The sequence below is a fragment of the Eriocheir sinensis genome, chromosome 2, assembly GCF_024679095.1.
Source record: "Eriocheir sinensis breed Jianghai 21 chromosome 2, ASM2467909v1, whole genome shotgun sequence".
Taxonomy (NCBI): domain Eukaryota; kingdom Metazoa; phylum Arthropoda; class Malacostraca; order Decapoda; family Varunidae; genus Eriocheir; species Eriocheir sinensis.
The window spans coordinates 17,794,218-17,812,734 of record NC_066510.1 but is presented as its reverse complement, the minus strand read 5'-3'; the positions used below and the strand labels follow the sequence as shown (position 1 = coordinate 17,812,734).

Genomic DNA, 18,517 nt, shown 5'->3' with positions numbered 1-18,517 from the left:
TTGGCAGGTGACAATCCATGAAGAGGGGGCGACAGTCGACGAGAACTGTCGTGCCTCGAGTTCAGCCCCCGTATGCTAAGGTAAATACACACATCGACAACACCCACGTGTGTGTCACTCTCAGCTGGCCGCGGTGTGTGGGCGGGGCCAGCGGGGGGCGGGGCCGTGCCTGCGCAGTTGATGCTCGGAGGGGAAGGCAGCGGAGAGGTGCTAGAATGACCCGCTGCACCGGGCGCCTCGTACCCTGCCGCTGGACCCTCTGGACTCGCAGCGATGTCAGGACGGTGAGTCAGCCCCCAGCGTGTACGTGTGTCCACAAATGTCCTGCCCCAGGGTGTGCCGCGCACCCCACCGCCAGTCTTCATTACTAGCGCCCGTGGCACAGTCGTAGTGACCCCCCACCGCTGTAGCCAGCCCTGGTGGTGGCCCTGTAGGTGAGGGCCACTTGGTCTGGCATGGAGTTTGTCGTTGTCCGGCCACTTGCACTGACACTGCCCTCAGGAAAGTATGGAAACTTTCTTTGAACCTATCCACTGTGCAGTCCTTTATTCCTCTTATCTCCCTAGGCAGTCCATTGAAAATGCTTGGCTGGTTGCGAGCAGGGTTTTAATAATTCTTTACGGGACTCTTGTCGGGAGGGCTGTGCTCTTTTCCTGCTTGTTGAGGTCAGTGTGAGGGTCAGGCGTCAGGTCCTCCAGAATCTCCCTTGCACGAAACCCCTGCTGCTTGTGGTGCAGGGATGTGAAGAAAATAATAAAACACTTTCACTACAGCGTCCATGCTTCCACTCACCAAGTTTTCCACAGCCCACTCTTGGCCCTGAAGCAACCTTCAACCTGCCCACCTTCCTGGCACCAATGGGGGTCCCACCACCATAACAACTGACAGTCATTTGCCTCACCTGTGCCTTCCCTTCCTCAGGGAGACAGGCCAACTACCATGCCTGAGATAGCTTTGCAGGACAGTGTCAGGGCGAGTAGGGTCACCTAGGCCATCACAATCCTTTAATAACAATAATAACAATCTCAATACTTCTTGCCTAACATGCTGATAGATTTCTAGTCAGGACGTTACTCAGAAAGCTGTTGGCCTAAACAACGTCAGTATTATTGATATGGGATGGAAGAATATTGCCTCTTTTGTTGGCTGTGGCTACATTAACCAATAATGATGCATTTTGTATCCAAATCTTTCAGGTGGGCCATTCTGGTCAGAGGCCGTCTTGACAATAATTCTACACATACACTAAAAACTATATGCCTTGGTACACCTTAAACTGTCACGGGCAACAATGGAACTCGGTTTGATTTTCTCATCGTCTAATGTGTATAAATCGGCCATCGCTGGAGCTGTCGTATCCCACCTATGAGTGTCGGGGTGGTGGGGGAATCAAAGAGAGAAGTGTTTGTATTATTAGTGTTATAATTATTGAATTCCATGTAAGGGAAAATAAAAAAAATTATAGACTTTAAGAATCTTCTCAATGAGCATCTAAATCAACCAATATTCAACCAAGGGCTATTTATCAGCCAGCAGCTTGGTGAATATTGAAGACCTGCTATTGAGCAGGCCAGGAGGTAATTTTTTTTTTTTTTTTTTTTTTTTTTTTTTTTTTTTTTAACATTGCGGCCTATTGCGCCAGTAGGCTTCTTCCCGGTGGATCCTGATGGTCGGTCCAAGGCTTCTTTCCAGTGGGTCCTGATGGTCGGCCCAGCCTGTTCTGGCGCAGGCGAGTGTTTATAGTGGCGCCATCTTGCATTGGCTCATGCTGCCCTCCCAGAGCTCATCTTTGATCCTAGAATCTAGAGTCCGGGTTGATAGGTGGTCTTCTGGACAGCATGTGGGTAGTTTTAAGCCACTCGGCGTTATTAGCTGAGCTCTAAAAGATTATTTTAGGAGCAGTAGGTTACTGCTTTATTTAGTGGCAATAAATTATTATTTTCGCTGCAATAGGTCAGTACCTGCTGGAGGAGGTTTTGTTAGTTTTAACCAACTTAAACGGTCATAGGTCAATATCTGCTTGTTGTATTAATAGAGTAAGCCTTCTAAAATCAACATATTTGCTAAGCTGATCAGTAAATAACATTTTATTGTAGAAATAAAAGTTGTATTACACCATCTTTTTGTCTTCTAGGGACCAATGAGCACAAGGCCACAAGTGCAGCGCCCATGATGCCAGAGTGTGGCTCACGATGGCCACCCTAGCAAGAATGGCTGACACGTTGTATGAAGCTGTCAACACCGGGGATGTGGACGCTGTGATGGATTTGCTGAAGAAAGGTTTGCCTCATTTACTGTGATATTGATATAAGAAGTGTTAATTGCTCTTTGGAAAACTAAAGTGCAGGAAATTTTCCTCATACACACATTATTTATTGAAGGAAGTGTCCATTCATGTCAGTTATACACATTTTATATACTATAACATAGCAGACTGTAGCATTATCTTTCCTGCTCATAAAAAAACAAAAAGAAGAGAAACTATGAAAATAAATCCTTTAAATGTTATGGTACACTACTTGATTAGAATATACTTTCAGGTGTTCATTTTTTATACATTAGATTTCACCACACCTAATCATCTATCCACAGGTGCAAATGTAAATGTCCTTCCATCATGTGGACGCACAGCTCTAGGACGCGCAGCACAATTGGGACACCTGGCCATCGTGTGTCTCCTTCTGGATGCCGAAAAATTCTACTCTACGCCAGAAGAGGAAGATGTAGACACTGAATCCTTGTTTTCATGTGTCTCATCAAGCTCTAGTTCCCTTGTAGGGCTAGCCTCAGGGGTGACCTCATGTGCCTCCAGAGGGACACTGCCTCAGGACCAAAGGCAGTCCCCAACCACCACAGGGGCCACAGCAGCAGCCTCCTCCATAGCTAATCTCCGTCCAACACTTGGAGGCACGCTGCTGAGTCCACAGGGACACAAATGTTGTTCTCCAAGCATTGACTCTGAAACGTGCACGTGTAGTGATGAGGTTCGTTTGAAATGTCTCATGATTATTGCCAAAATATCCTATGTACATTATCATGGGTCAGTTTATATATCCTTTATGTCTCCTAAAATCTCCACATTTATTCTGTACTAAGTTTGACAGGAAGTATTGTTTTAAATTGACAGGAAAATGACTTGTATGTGTTTCTTTTCAGTTATGGGGTCTAGACCTTAGTGACTCCAACCAGCAGAGTGACTGGGAGCCTGGTCGCTGCAACAGGGAGCTCCCAAGTAATAACAATGAAGAAGCCTCGGAAGTAGCTATTCAAGACCCGTGCAGTGTTCCCTTGTGTAGCCATACAACGAGTCCATACACACCAAGCAACATCGGCTATTATGTCTTTGAATACAGAGAAGAAGAGGAAGACACTGGTAGGTGCAAAAATTTGTGTTAAAGTAAATGTAATTTCTATTGAAACCCATTGTGATTCCCTGTAAATTCTGGGAACTAAATAGTATTTCATTATCAACCAATAGAAGTAAAGAGAAACTGGTTGTATGACAAGTAGAGGAGGCCATTTTCCTTCACAATCTTACATTCATTGTGTTTTAATTTTCAGGGGAATCGTCAGGGCCTGTTGTCTCATCTACGGAAGACTCAGACTCTGCCATGATTGGGGAGCGGCGCCACCAATACCACCCCCACCGCCAGTCATCCTCAGTCCTGCTGCAGCGTACTCTTGGCCGTGGACGGGCAAACATTGTCTCCTCTGATTCTGAATTTGAAACAGAAAACAGACGGCGGAGAAGACATGCTCGCCACAACCACCGTTCGCATCGCCATGATAGGGAAAATGGTTAGAAGACTTTCGGTCTCTCATTTTTTATGTTCATATCTGTTCATCAAGGGAACTTTGTTTGGGCTTATATCAATTTTTAATTTTTTTCAATGTTCTTTCATGGATTTGAATAATAATAATAATAATATTAATAATAATAATGTGTGATGCCCCGAATAGGTAATTGTAATAATGTGGGTGGTGTAGTATTGTTGAAAAGCAGGGGAGGGGTCTTTGAAGGGCTCTGTAATGGAAAGATGTTGATCTAAGTTTAGTGCGGATACTTTACTTTGAGATAATGCTCTTAGAGGCCATTGTATTCTTGTTATTTTCAGGTCGACACAAACCAATAGTTAACTCGCATCGATCAAACCCTTGGTTGGCTCAGCTCCATTCAGAGTATATGTCTTTAGGCCTTCCCTCCCCCTGGACCCCAAGCCGCAGCTGTGACATTAACCAGCAGGATGCCTATGGAAGGTCAGCATTGCATTATGCTACAGAACAAGGCCACACATATATTGTTCATATGCTTATCAAGGCAGGTGAGTTCTTCAATGTGATTATGTACTGTTCTGTGCACTTTGAGTTGAGTCTTTGTGGTTCACATGACCAATCTTTGGTATATGTTCAGAGTGTTGTCCAACTCACTGTGGTACTTCTCACCCTAACTATGGGTTAGATCTCATTATTCTATGCATTTTGAACCCCATATATATGCATCGCAAATTGATTGAAACGCTGCTACCGATTTTTTAAAAGTTAGTGTTTTTTTTGCGGGCCGCGGTGTTGTGGGCCCCGGGCGTGGGAGGGATAACGTACGACTCTCAGTAATTTGGCCCACACTCGCCTGGTAAGGGTAGATTAATTCTACGGTGTTCTAATACCACTGTTGTACTTCTCTAGTTTTACGAAATAATTACAGCTACCACTGTTTACGTGCGCCATATTTGACTGCTCTGGTGACGGGCGTGGCGGCAGTGCAGCCGGTGCGAGAAATACCTCCTCGCAGAAATAAGTCACATATACATGCGGGGGGGGGGGGGGGGGTCCATGGGGGGCGCAGCCCCCCCTGGGTAGACCGGGGGTCCAGGGGGGGGGAAGCCCCCCCGTTAGCTGTTAGGTCATAAAGTTCAGTTGGGATAGTTTAAATATGTTCCCCCACCTTAAACCCTCTGCGAGTTATTTTGCGGCTGCGGCGGCGGATGATGAAATTGCAATAAGTCACTTTTTAGTAGTTTCCGAAGAAGAAAACTTTCTCCAAATGAAAAAGCACAATATTTTGCCCCCTAATAAATAGCCAGTGTATCAAATTTTGAGATGGGCAACTCTCTGAACATTTACCAAATCTTTTTCTCAGTCTCGTCAAATCTCTTGCATTGCCAGTAACTTAATTTTTGATTAATTATGAGTTACTCAAAATTTTTCTGGCCAGTGTTTGGTTTTATTTATGTTGTAAATATACCTAATACATAAAGATTCATTATTATTTTTTTCTTTAGCCTTCATTCATCAGTAACAGAAAATAAAAAAAATGTAGGTCCAGAACTATATAATTCAGCTTGCAGACTAGGTCAGGCATGTCTGAATCAGCCAATCAATGGGGGCATATGCTAGGGGGTGGCATGTTGCCTCACCCACCCTGAAACCTAAGCTTATGTTCAGGTGGATGCACATAGGTTTATGATTGTATTAAAAAGAAAAAAAGAAGTCAGCCTTAGAATAGAAACAAACCATGAGTCCAGGTACTAAATCTAATCTTAAGCCTGTAAGTCAAGTATTCCTAAAGTACAAATTTGTTTCAGGGGTGCGCGTAGACACTCCCGACGCTGAGCACATGACGGCACTCCATTTAGCGGTGCAGCGGGGGCTGGTGGAGGTGATCACCCTACTGCTGGAGGGGGGAGCCAAAGTTAACAATAAAATGAATGATAAGGTAGTGGCTTTTAAACAATAATATTTATACATCCTTATTAACATGCATTTATGAATCTAATACAATTTACTCCATTAAAACCATTGCGGTATGCCAAGCGCCTGATTGAAGTGGTGGGTGTTTGCACTTTACCTCTTCATAAACATGATGACCTTCTGTAACCTTTGATGTTCAGCTTGAGGAAAGGCCAGTTCCTCCTGTGCTATTATAAGATGTTCAGAATCTAACCATATCCATCATTATGTATGTTGATATGTCTTTATTTTGATCCATTACTTGCTTAATATAACAAAGAGTAGAAGAGAGGATTAATGCTGATTTACTTTTTCATTGAGATCAGAGTTCTCCCCTGCACATTGCGGCATCCAGAGGCTACACAGACATTGTGGAGGTGCTGTTGTGTCACGGAGCAAAGATAGACTCCCTTGACAGCTCTGATCGCACAGCCCTGATTGTGGCTGTCTCGCGCTCTAATGTCAAAGTGGTGCAGCTCTTGCTTGAACGGGGAGCAAAAGTTAACATAGAAGAAATTCATGGTAAGTATAGCCATTGTTATTTCCCTTCCTCCTCACTGCTTGCATGATTTCTTTATCTCTCACCTCCTCTGCTTTCCCTTATTTTTTATCTTCTTGACCCTTCACATTTTCTATGAGATTTACTGGGTTACTGATATTTGTTATTGTGGGTATTCATACTTTATGATTTTGGTGCAGTAATGAAGCCTTACTGTGTTGCATCCAGGCTACACTCCCCTCTGTGAGGCTGTGTGGCACAAGGACGTGAGGCTGGTTCAGATGCTCCTGGTAGCAGGAGCCAAGGTCACTCAGTCCCACTACCTGCTCCATTACGCTGTCCTTCACAGGCACTATCAGGTAAGTGAGTTCGACAAATAGCATCTGTAGTCTAAACAATATAAAAAGTAGCTGACATTAGTTGCTGTATGTTTTGGTAGATTATATTTAATTTTTAAGTTGTCTAAATAAAGCTGGGCTTTAGAATGTGCTAATGATACTTTAAACTTGATAATAGTAACCACAAATAAATATGTTTGGAGTGAATGGCTTTATAGCAATAAAAAGATTAATAATATCTGAGTCAGATCTTTCCACTGCTGCAAAATAATTGAGATTTAGATCAGTCACTCATACCTAAACCTCTGTTGTCTTGGGTGGCAGCTGGCTGAACAGCTACTCAGCGCCCGTTGCATTGTCAACCTTCGGGATGACAATGGGGATACGCCACTCATTATTGCTGCCCGCACCTGCCAGCCCACCATCATCAAGTTGTTGCTCAAAAATGGTAGGAACAGTTGGTCATTGCGTTGGCATAAGCATGGGTGGAGTAAAGAATCCCTCTTCTTTTACTTGCATGTATTCCTTGCTGGTGAGGTGTATACTGTTAGAAAGAGTAAGCAGATGTGGATTTAATTTAATTTTCCCAAAGGTGTAATGACAAATTGAACTTGTTGACACTGTATTTCTTTATGACATACATCAAAATTATCTTCACTTACTTGAATCAGAAACTTTAGTCATTCGGAAGACCGCTGAAATCTCATGAGACTTGAGCTTTTAATCTTTTGCCTGGCAGCTGTTTATCTATGTTGCCACTAAGGGCTAGGCTCATAAACTAGACTTCTTTACCTGTGCTTTCATAATATTTGATTTCAGGTGCCAACACCAACTATCCCAATGGCCTGACTGGTACTACTCCACTACACGAGGCGGTGGAGGGTACAAGAGATGCTCAATTTGTAGACTTCAGCATGGTCTTCTCTCTCCTATGCATTCACGGTGCTCGTCTGGATGTGGAAACAATCACAAATGGAGACACCCCTCTGTATAGAGCCCTGCTACTCGAGAAAAATAAAGCAGCTGCTCTTCTTATACGACACGGGTAAATGAAGGGAGCCTAATAGTACTTTTACACTTGATGCTCCACTGTAAGTTGCATGCTGTGATTACTTTAGGTTATCCTGTTTGGGTATGTAGTGTGCATGAAATTTTGTTGATTATTAGGGTGAATGCTGTTTCCTCTCATCATATTCTTGTCCCTAAATGATGCTACCTTGCTTATTCATGTGAGGTGCTTTGTGGATAGACTCAACCTTGCCTGGCTTGCCATATGACCAAAAATTCATCTATTGTTTGGGATGTGGGAAGATGTGTATAGGAGATTGGAAATGTTAGTAGCATTTTTGGCTTTTTTTTTTTTTTAGTGGTATACATACTACAGATTTTTGGTTTGTAAGCTGTCTTAGGCATCAAATAAAAATACACACCATGTGCTGTACCTCGCAAGAAGTCAGGTACAACAACCTACTGTCTAAAAGTCCACCTTTTTTATCAGTTGGAAATTATTCTTTGTGTTATGGTGTCTTCAAGTTACTTATCTACAATCATGAACAACACTTATTTTGAATAGTGAACATTTGTAGCATCCTAAGGAGGAACAAAAGTCTGTCACCAAGTGGTAATGAGTGAAAACAAACTAAAGAGTATGCCTGCCTTGTATTTTCAGTTTTTCATTTACTTTGTTTTATTTGATTTCACCGATCATTATATCACACAAAATTGCTGTGATGGTCAAAGAGCTGCTGTTATTTTACAGTTTCCATTCACTTTTCACCATATTTTCTGTCAGCTACTTACTTTGTTAGCTTTATTAACCTTACTCCTTCCATACACAAGAAATTGTAATTTTCTTATGTATTGATCCTCTGTAAACATGCCATCTCCTTTGCCTTGGTTTAGAGCAGTGGTTCCCAAACTGGGGCATGCCCCCCTTGGGGGGCGTGAGCTGGATACAAGGGGGGCGTGATTCCATCTTTCAAAAATTGCAGTTTTGCAAGAAATAAATACACACACACACACACACACACACATGAAGGAGTAACACTGAATCATTCTCGTGCGAGTTTCAATATATATATATATATATATATATATATATATATATATCTATATATATATATATATATATATATATATATATATATATATATATATATATATACAGTGGTACCTTCGAATACGAGTTTAATTCGTTCCAAGACCGAGCTCGTAAACCAATTTACTCGTATTCTAAAACGACTTTTCCTATTGAAATTAATGGAGTTCCACTTAATTCGTTCCAGGCCCAAAAAAATTTGAAAAAAATTAAATATATTGGTATATTTTTTTAGAATTACACAAACAATACAACTTCGTATACATTAACTTACCTTTATGTTGATAAATTGAAGACTTCATGGGCTTGATGTGGAGGTGGGGAGGAGGAGTGGGGTTACTGTGGGGAGAGAGTCCTCTGAATCAGAGGAGCTCTCAGAATCACTTTGCTGTCTTTTAGGTAGCTTTACCAAGAATCTGTCTAACGATGTTTTTTCCTTCTCTCACTGCCTTCAGTGGCACCTGTCTTCCTCTTGGGTGCCATTGTGTGTTATGTGGGTGAAAATACTCAAAGAAGTGATCAGAAAGCACGTCAGTTCACCCGCCCAACCTCAGACAAACACTGACTGTGTACATGTGCTCGGCCGACCAATAACTTGGGCGGCTGCCACGAGATTGCAGTCGCCGCGCGGGATTTTCAAAACAGTCACAGGCGGATGCTTGCCATTTCCTCACATTTGCTCGTATTCTAGTTTATCGCTCGTACTCTAAATCGATTTTTTACTAGTTGAAATGCTCGTATTCTAATTTACTCGTACACTAAGTTACTCGTATTCCGAGGTTCCACTGTGTATATATATATATATATATATATATATATATATAAATATATATATATATATATATATATAGATCTATATATATATATATATATATATATATAGATAATACAAACAAAGGATGGGGTGGCGTGAGGATTTCTTAGAAATTAATAGGGGGCATCATGTAAAAAAGTTTGGGAACCACTGGTTTCGAGGGTCAGCAAACATTGCTAATGATCATTTCAAGTAACTTGACGTGCACATGATAAAACTCAAAATTATTTGTTACTCCGCAGCTCCAAATTTGTCCCAAATAAATGCATTTAAAATTTTAACAAAGCTGAGAAATATTAAACATTCCAAAAGTTTAACCACTTCTTGCTCCTTTGTTTTATTTTGCACAAGTGGCATTCACGTTTGGATTGCTTCATATGTTACCCAACTGATTCAGTGTGAAGTTAATTTGAATTATAGTCTGCTTGCTTGAGCACTTAAAACTCCAAAAACTTAATAGTAGTTTGAGACATGCCTGACAAAATTTTGTTTAATTAGTAACAATGTTTAGAGGAGGAACTCTAGTGTAGTGAACAGATCTCAAGCATGGGGGTCAGAGGAAAAAGCAGAACATGTTCTTCAGGCTCAGCAGGGGTGGACCTTGGTTTTGGGAAGTGAAAGTAAAACTGGAGGTCCTGAGAGCCTGGGTTCATACTCAGCACCAGGATGCGGATGTTGGATCTTGGAGGCGTGGGTGTGAGAAAACTGAAAAAGCTCATCTAACTTATGCTACAGCACTGTTTGCTTACCATTATGTTTTAATCAGTTCAAAAGGGCATTGAAGCTACCACGTGTGTACCTATGGGTCATCTTGTTATTAAAGGTGCTTGCCAAGATAAACCTCTCTGCACATACAACCAAAAGGTAATCACCATTCCCATTTGTTTCTTGCACTTCCCACAACTTCTGTTTCATAGTCTCTTACATAAGTATTTAGAAACATTTCATCCATTTTCTACTTTCCTTTCAGATGGAAGGATTCATAGACCTGTCATAAGCATAATCATTCACATTTTTTTATGCAATACATCTACACATGAATTGTTTATCATCATAATTTGTGTACATACCAAGTGCCAAGGATTCCTGATTGTTGTGTTCTGCATTTATTTTTAATAAACATTAATTTTGGTGACAATGGCAAAAACACTAAATATGTTACTTCTTATTTTTTTGCTGAAGTTCAGTCAACTGTGAGATCCTTTGACAACACGAAACCAGAAAATTTATGAAGAAATGGTTGGTAAATTAGAATGCTCATGGTTACAAAGGTAAAGTATTTACCAAATACTATTATGTCTTGCAGTTGTAATGTCAATCATCGCACTCCCACTGCCACACCTGACTACCTTCACATGGTGGCTCTGCGAGGTAACTCCTCACTGGCCACACTGCTGCTGCTGGCAGGCTTCAAACTCTGGCGTGCCGACTGGCTGAGTGGAATCTTTACTCCTGGCACTCTCATGTCGAGACTGGCAACTGTCAGGTATTTATTATGATGTCATTATTGTCTCATTTTCCTCATGATAGACCACTAGGAGAGGTCAGACTGAGCAAGAGACCAGAAAAATTGTATATTTGAGGAGGAAAGAGTGCCCAAAGATTTTGATCAAGTATAAAGTTTTTATTTTTGTATTTTCAGGTTACAACCACTCACGTTAGCTGATCTCTGCCGGATTCACATCCGCCAGTGGTTTGGTGAACGTCTACGCATCAGTCTGGAAGCTTCTTCACTGCCAGCAAGAGTTGTTAGATTTCTCATGTTGGAGGACGTAGAAGTAGATCTCTGACATGAGAATATCTTTTTTTGTTGGATTTAATAAAATTTTATTACTACGTATTTACTAATTATATTATAGATCCATTAAAGGTTTTTAACCATATATAGAGTAGTTGTTTTATACACATTACAGGTAAAGAAAATGTGTTGGTAATACATAACTAGATAGAATAAAGATTAACAGGAAGCATGTAAAGTAAAGATAAGGGCTTTCCTGTTGTCACCTTTACATGTGACAAGATATCAAGCTCAAAGACTTTTTTTTATATTGAAATTCATGCTTCAAACAATAAGGACAAACTATCCATTCAATGGGCCACTCCCATCAAGACAATGAATTTCAACTGATTTAAATGAACCCCAAACCTTAGATAGAATTTAGATATATGCTGATGCTATAGTTTCTTGATGTGACATGTCTCCTTATATTGTCAATATATAACAAAAATCCCCTAAGTTTCTTCCATTCAAACTCTTACAATATTTTGTCATCACTTATGCCTTCTAATTTTCAGCTTGCCAGCTTTTCTTAAAGCTTTAGTCTAAACCTTTCAGCTTCTCATAGCTTGTAAACACATCAGTCAAGCAAGTGCGAGGCAATACAAAACAATTTCACATGCTTACACTGGTATTTCTCAGTTGCCTTTTGCAGTATGCAAATGCAGACCATGGACATGCACACATGTGAATATTTCTGTTACACAGCCACTGGTTTAGGAATATGTATATACAAATAATGGGCCACTGAAAGTACCGAGTACTTTCAGATCATAATCTCAGTCCTTCAGTACTGAGATTGTGATCTTTAACAGACAAAAAGTTGAGATCAGATTTCCAGATGAAACTGTTCACTTCCTGAATGACATGAGGTCATAAGGCTGTTTGCACCACAAATAGAGAGAGAATTATAGGGTTGCCAGTGCCACACATTACGATTCATACACCATATTTTATGTTCATAAACTATACTGCAGTTTGACCTACTTAAGAGCAGGGAACAGATTATGATAATGATGGTGATGATAATGAAGATGATGAGATGAACTAGGAAAATATTTTATAATTGTTTAAATTCTCATGTCTTCCTTAAGGCAGTGTTAATATATAGGATATGTGAAAACCTCAGCATCACCATTACTCCATTAAATGCCTTGTACAAAAGAAGAGGTAAATCTAAACATGACAGTAAGGATTGTGAATATACTGATGCTTTCACTGGACTCTGCAATTTCTTAATCCTAAATGAAGAAGATGCTAACTGGGCATTTCTTCATCTAAACACCTCTTCCTTCCTTGAGTATTTGAAGTCATCCAGAACTGGCGTAAAGTTGCTTGCAGTTCTCGAGTCTCGTCTATATATCCAGAGAGCTCATGTTCTCGCATCGCAGGAAGAATGCCAGGAATGTACCCAGCAAATACCTGCAGAGAAATTACATGATAATATGCCTCCTCTGCCTTTGTGATAGGGATACTTAGCTAGGAACTACAATAAGGATCAGGTAAAGAAATGGAGGAGGTAAGCGAGTTAAGTATCTTGGATCAGTTATGTGTAAGCATGGTGGTACAGAAGGAGAGAGAAGAGAAAGGGCATTGCAAGGAAGAAAGGTGGTAGGGTCTTTGGGACGTATCATGAATGGCAGAAGTGTGAGCATGGAGGTAAAGAGGGATTAGAGAAATACAGTAATAGTACCAACCCTCACATATGCAAGCAAAACATGGGCCTGAAATGAAAGTCAGAGGTCTAGAGTGCAGGCAGTGGAAATGAGTTATTTGAGGAGTGCATGTGTTGTGAGTAGAATGGATGGAATGAGTAATGAAAGTGTGTATGAGCATTTTGGAATGTGTCATGTGGGTGAAGGGAAGAAGTGTGGAGTGGTGGAAGAAGTGAAGCGACAGACTTTAAAGTGGTTTGGCCACATGGAGCGAATGGAGGAGATTAAGATGACCAGGAGGGTGTATGAGAGTGAGATAGAGGGAGGGAATGTTAGAGGATGACCTCCAGTGAAATGGAGAGATCGGGTGCAGGAGTATGTCAGGGAGAGGGGTGAAAGATCCCTGAGAAACTTTGAGCAGGCAAGGAGGGAGTGTCTGGATAGAGAGAGATGGAAACTCTTCTGCCGTGGCCATCCCCTGGTGGGAGCTCCTAGGAGCAGGCGTTAAAGATGAATGAATGAATGAATGAACGTAAGTACAGTCGTCCCTCAAATAGTACGGTTTCGGTTTTATATAGATTATCATAGAATTTTTTTTAAGGATTTTTAAATTTAACGGTCGTTGCACCAAGTACCCATTACATGAGTGGCAACACTGTTCTACCAGACTGGCACCCATGCGCATCTCCTCAGTTCATGTGTGTGCACAACATCAGGAACACGGTTTTGCCAGATTGAAACCTATGCGCTTTCCCTAAGTCCGTGTGTGTGCACAACCTCAGCTACGCTTCTCCATTACCACATAACATGAACATGGGACCCAAGAGACAAGCCAAAACACCCCAAAGCATTCAAGAAAGGTATTTACCTTGCAGAAGAATTGAAATTTAGGAGAAGTTATGTTTTGGTAAGAGTTAAGTTGCGGTAAGGAGAGCTTACCACGAGAATCCGGGTCCCGCCTGGCTCAGTTTCTACTCGCCGGCCAAAGTTGCCAGTTATGCATTTTCTGCTGTAGTGTTACCACTGCAACGGAGTCATCCTGGTAGCACTCCCTTCCACACTGTCAGCGAGTGAGCCATGTCATACACCCACACTCTCTCTTACTCTCTACCACAGTTTCTATTGCTCTCTAAATCATACATGAAATAAGATACGAAACGGTAATTGTGGAGATTGACTTCGTGCCTCCAAAATACAACATTACGCCTCCATATTACGTATATAGTTAAGGGACGCATATTTAAACTACTCCAACCGAACTTTAATGCATAACTGGCAACTTGGGCCTGAAAGTAACAGCTGAGCCAGGTGGGACCCGGATTCCGTAGGAGTGCCCAGGAGTGTTTCTAGAGGGGGCACTAATTTTATACGGATTTTCGAATAGTATGGGGTCCTGGAGCCACTCCCTAACCCCCGTACTAGTTGAGGGACGACTGTACTGTAAATGCTTCTTCTGATATTTTCACCTTACCTGTGGATACTTTTGTGAATAGCTTGGATTAAGCTTGTGCAGATTCTTAATGACGGAAGCTATGACGTGGGGGGCTACAGAGAATGGCCGCAATTCATTTGTCTGCCTCACTATGGCTGAAAAATAAAATGGCATTCATGAATGGCTCAAAATAGATTACTGTCATGGAACATAGTTGCCTCTGCAATTTATACGACATGAATGAATAATGTAATCAATAATGGTACCATTTTGATATAAATCATTTAAAACATTCTCATCACTTAGTGGTACAGTTACAGACACAAACACAACAGACTGCACATGGCAAATTCGAGGAAGATGCTCTGAGAAAGGGATGGCAATAACTATAGCAACCAATTTGATAACAAGATGTTCCTGCCAAGGCTTGTTAGCAATATAATGTACATATTACCTATACAAAGAAAAATGTTCAACTTCAAAATCAATATTCTATTCTATTTCAATGCTTTTTCACAATATAAATCAGACAATATAATCACAGCTTCAATTTCTTACCTACTAGCTTATCAATAACTGGATCAATGACAGTTTTGCAGAATAGGTTTTGCAATTCTGTTCGTAGATTTGAAGACAGCTTAGTTGAAACATAGACTTTATTCTGAAAGAAAAAAGTATTGGCGTCTGTGGGTATTTCTCTCGCAAGATTATACCTCATCAGAAAAGTTAAAAAGTATCTTCAAAATAATATAGCTTTCCAAATGAAAGCTGCTGGTTTGATGTGAAAATGCATTCATAACCAACTTACTTAATTCCTCTATGGTACGGGAATACAGGTTATGTCACCATATTCCACTGCACATCATACTTGTCTGGATAATAAAAGATACTCAAAACCATATTTTTCAGGTATTAAAGGTAACAAATAAATAATGCATCACTGACTTACCAAATATGTAAAAACTGGAATAATCCCATCAAGGCTATACATGGCATGATGAATAACATAGAAACAGTGGTCAATCAGTTGACTCTCCTCTTCATTCTGAAAATAACATGAAAGTCTGACTCAGCTATATGGAAAAGATAGTTATACATATGAAATACTGATAAACAACAAAAAGAAAGGAACTAAGTAGTAAGACATTAGCAAACAACATGATTAACCCTCTCACGCACGATGACGCGTTTCGCGTCATCAAAGGTAAAAGGTCCTGGCGCACGATGACACGAAACGCGTCATAAAAGTTAAAAAATCGATTAAAAATTAAGTTTTCGGTGGAAGTGCGTCAAATTTGGAGTGTCATTTGTTGGGATAAGTTTCTTAATGGTAACATATGGCAACCTTTCTAAGGAGCATAAATGAGGAGCGTGGAGTGATTTTTAGTTGTTAGCCTACTCTGACGGCAGAAGAAAAAATAGTTTTCTTGGTGTAACTCAGGAATTAATAGGCGTATGAAGATTTTGAGGATACCATAAGAATCCTCACTAAATTCCGCTTCGAAACATATATTCAGCTAAAAAAGTTGGCCCACAAAATTTCGAGATAGCAAGTGGGGAAGAGTTGGTACTTAGGATTTATTGTCTACAATACTCTATACAGAGACTTGATACGAGTTTCTATTGTTTATATATATTTTTTCCTCTATTTTTATTTGCGCATGTTCTAGTATAAGTCTTTACGAAGCCGTTGATACCAAATTTATTGGGGTACGATATATCTGTGATGGTAAAATGCCTACTGGAATACAGAGTTTCGCGGCGGCAAAAAAAGGCTGGTCGGGCCTGAGAGATGCATGGTGAGTAGAAGAGAAACTTACTGGAAACTTACTGTGCACGAGAGGGTTAACTTAAACAGCCAAGACAATACCATAGCTAATTATATCAATATAGCATAAAGGAACATTTCATTTATCGAAAATCCCTAAAAATGCCGATTGATATTACCTGCAACTGCACAGCGATTCCAGCAAAATGCCTCTGAATATGGGACATGAGGTCACTGAAGAGCGTTTCTGAGTGTTGCTGACAGACACACTTGTATGCCGCCGAGTACATGGGCTCAAACTCAATGACCGGTCCCATGTGTTGAGGAGGCGGGGGGCCCTCTAGTAGCTTGTCAATGGCACTCCGCAGCTGAGGCCAGTAGGTGTTGCAGTAATCTTCACTCGTCATGTTCGTGAGTGCTGTGTTGGGAACTTTATAGCATCAGCATCTAACCTTGACAGAAACTATGAAAATAAGTGTTTGCACATCAGTCTACTACATCAGAAACAAAACTATATACTACAGTTGAGAGAACCACTGTATATCTGCACTTCTTTCATCTTTATTTTTTGTATGTAATTTTTCTGTATGCCTCAAAGTGAAAAAAAAAGAACTACTATTATCATTATTCAATCAAATCATGTGAATGACACGAGAAAGGCAAACTTGTGCAATTTAGAGGAATACACCAACCCCTCCAATTTATATTATTTTTACTCTTGAACATGTAACATATATTAATCTAAAATTTTGTAGACCATGGACCAAAAAAAATGAGGAGGGAATGCCTGTAACATGCAGCTCCTGAATAAAATAAGAAGAATAAAACTGCAGAGGGGTAATGCAGGCCCAGAGCAGGACTTGAAATTCAGGGGGGTCTTTATATTTTTATACTTTCTTTCTATGTATATCTTACTAAAATGTTTTGTACAAAGCATGTATACAAATGACAAATTTCCGGGGGGACTAAGCCACCACACAGATGGCCCCCCGTTCCTACAGGCCTAGGATCACGCCATTCCAGAGGTATCTTGACACCACTACTTGAAGGAAGGTGAACAATAGTGCAAGGGTGCCTATTATGGGGCTTACCAGTGAAAGGAATGAAAAACTAAAATGGTCAACTTAAACACCGCAAGCAAAGGCAAAGTTGAGGGCATACACTGCAGCTACTCATGGCCTCAGTTCTCTCCTCTGTCACATTGGCCCTTGAGCCCGTGGTGGGGTACTCATTCCATTGCCCCTGGACACAATGAACTATAATAAAAAGTCTTGTGCGGCGGGGCCACAGGTATGGATGTTGCTAAACTCTTGTGAATGGTAAGCATGAAAACAGCAATAACAGCAGTAAGGGAGGCTACACTTTTTGCATATGAGTAACTAAAGACATAGGTATGGGGTGTGTGATCATTAGGGTCAAGTTCAACTAAAACAGAATCAATAGTAAGAGCACATTCCTTACGAGAAGAACTGTGACTTATGAAACTTACCCAGTGGCCTCCGTGGGATGTCTGTGGCCGGCTTGGCAGAGAGGCTCAGGGATTTATGGCCTCCCATTGAGCCTCCAGCCATGTCCTCCATTGCAGTCCCCATTCAACTCCCTTAGCAAGCTTTCCACTCACACCAGCTCATCCTGCACCAGGGTGAGAATAGGTTATATGCCATATGACTATAATACATATTCCTCACAGTCTTATTTCAGTGGACAACATTAATGTTTTCTCTAACTACAGTATCTCTATTACACACACACACACACACACATCGGTTCATCCTTAATTTATAGTCCATAAGAGTATAATACATATTCCTCCATAATAAATCAGGTATTAGTGTCAGAAGCAGCATAATTCTCCCCAACCACAGTGACTCTCCATCATATTAGTTATCATGAAGCAATATATACCTACCTCTAAAGACAGCTTATCAGGATGTGTCAGGAAGAGTTCTTTGCCCACACGAGTTACTTTCCTCTTCTTTGGCTTCTAGAGATGACCACTGCTTTGCCTCACACCCGTAGGAGGATCTGGCATGTCTAAGAGCAAGGAATAAAGGAAGACAGGAAGAAGTCCCCGCTTATCAGGATGTGTCAGGAAGAGCTGTTGGCCCCCACGAGTTACTCTCCTCTTCTTTGGCTTCCACAGAGATGACCAATGCCTTACTATTTAACCAGTTTCAAGGGCCCTTTTCCTTTTACTAGAGGCAGCACACCAGAGCACACCACCACCATTGAGATCAGCTGAGAGGCACAACACTGGACACACAAGGGAGGGAGAAGACTGGGAGGAGGAGAGGAGGGAGATGGCTAGGAGGAGGAGGAGGAGGGATGTGCCCATGAGGAGGAGGAGGATGTACGGAGGGGAGAAGACTGGGAGGAGGAGGGCAGGAGGGAGATGGCTAGGAGGAGGAG

At 41.1% G+C, this 18,517-nt stretch overlaps 2 protein-coding genes across 5 annotated transcripts; one reads left to right on the top strand and one right to left on the bottom strand.

The window, feature by feature from the left end:
- Positions 1-123: 123 nt before the first annotated feature.
- On the top strand, positions 124-12,476 carry LOC127000489 (ankyrin-3-like). Of its 4 annotated transcripts, none has more exons than XM_050864218.1 (13): positions 124-284; positions 2,135-2,280; positions 2,593-2,984; positions 3,157-3,373; positions 3,562-3,798; positions 4,116-4,322; positions 5,583-5,713; positions 6,054-6,249; positions 6,455-6,585; positions 6,889-7,012; positions 7,384-7,609; positions 10,783-10,962; positions 11,119-12,476. In XM_050864218.1, the coding sequence occupies exons 2-13, from the start codon at positions 2,193-2,195 to the stop codon at positions 11,264-11,266; spliced, it is 2,277 nt and encodes a 758-aa protein (XP_050720175.1). In that variant the 5' UTR covers positions 124-284; positions 2,135-2,192; the 3' UTR covers positions 11,267-12,476. The 4 variants fall into 4 exon arrangements, with proteins under 4 accessions (XP_050720175.1, XP_050720179.1, XP_050720180.1 ...); XM_050864222.1 differs by having other exon boundaries at positions 159-303; XM_050864223.1 differs by lacking the exon at positions 124-284 and adding an exon at positions 295-434.
- On the bottom strand, positions 11,311-18,394 carry LOC127000559 (CDK2-associated and cullin domain-containing protein 1-like). The gene is made up of 7 exons (XM_050864354.1): positions 18,018-18,394; positions 17,598-17,740; positions 16,288-16,526; positions 15,290-15,385; positions 14,899-15,001; positions 14,380-14,495; positions 11,311-12,675 (listed from the first exon to the last, which is right to left on the bottom strand). Exons 2-7 carry the CDS (start codon positions 17,698-17,700, stop codon positions 12,511-12,513), a joined length of 822 nt encoding a protein of 273 aa, XP_050720311.1. The 5' UTR covers positions 17,701-17,740; positions 18,018-18,394; the 3' UTR covers positions 11,311-12,510.
- Between the last annotated feature and the right edge of the window lie 123 nt (positions 18,395-18,517).

What these genes read in the sequence shown, in the direction of transcription:
- LOC127000489 (XM_050864218.1), top strand. Translation starts at nt 2,193, where the DNA reads ATGGCCACCCTAGCAAGAATGGCTGACACGTTGTATGAAGCTGTCAAC. An exon ending in TCGCCATGATAGGGAAAATG is followed by an intron (nt 3,799 to 4,115) that starts GTTAGAAGACTT and finishes TGTTATTTTCAG; the next exon opens with GTCGACACAAACCAATAGTT. An exon ending in GCTCTTCTTATACGACACGG is followed by an intron (nt 7,610 to 10,782) that starts GTAAATGAAGGG and finishes TATGTCTTGCAG; the next exon opens with TTGTAATGTCAATCATCGCA.
- LOC127000559 (XM_050864354.1), bottom strand. Translation starts at nt 17,700, where the DNA reads ATGGGGACTGCAATGGAGGACATGGCTGGAGGCTCAATGGGAGGCCAT. An exon ending in GAATCGCTGTGCAGTTGCAG is followed by an intron (nt 15,386 to 16,287) that starts GTAATATCAATC and finishes TGTTATTTTCAG; the next exon opens with AATGAAGAGGAGAGTCAACT. An exon ending in ATTCACAAAAGTATCCACAG is followed by an intron (nt 12,676 to 14,379) that starts GTAAGGTGAAAA and finishes ATTTCTCTGCAG; the next exon opens with GTATTTGCTGGGTACATTCC.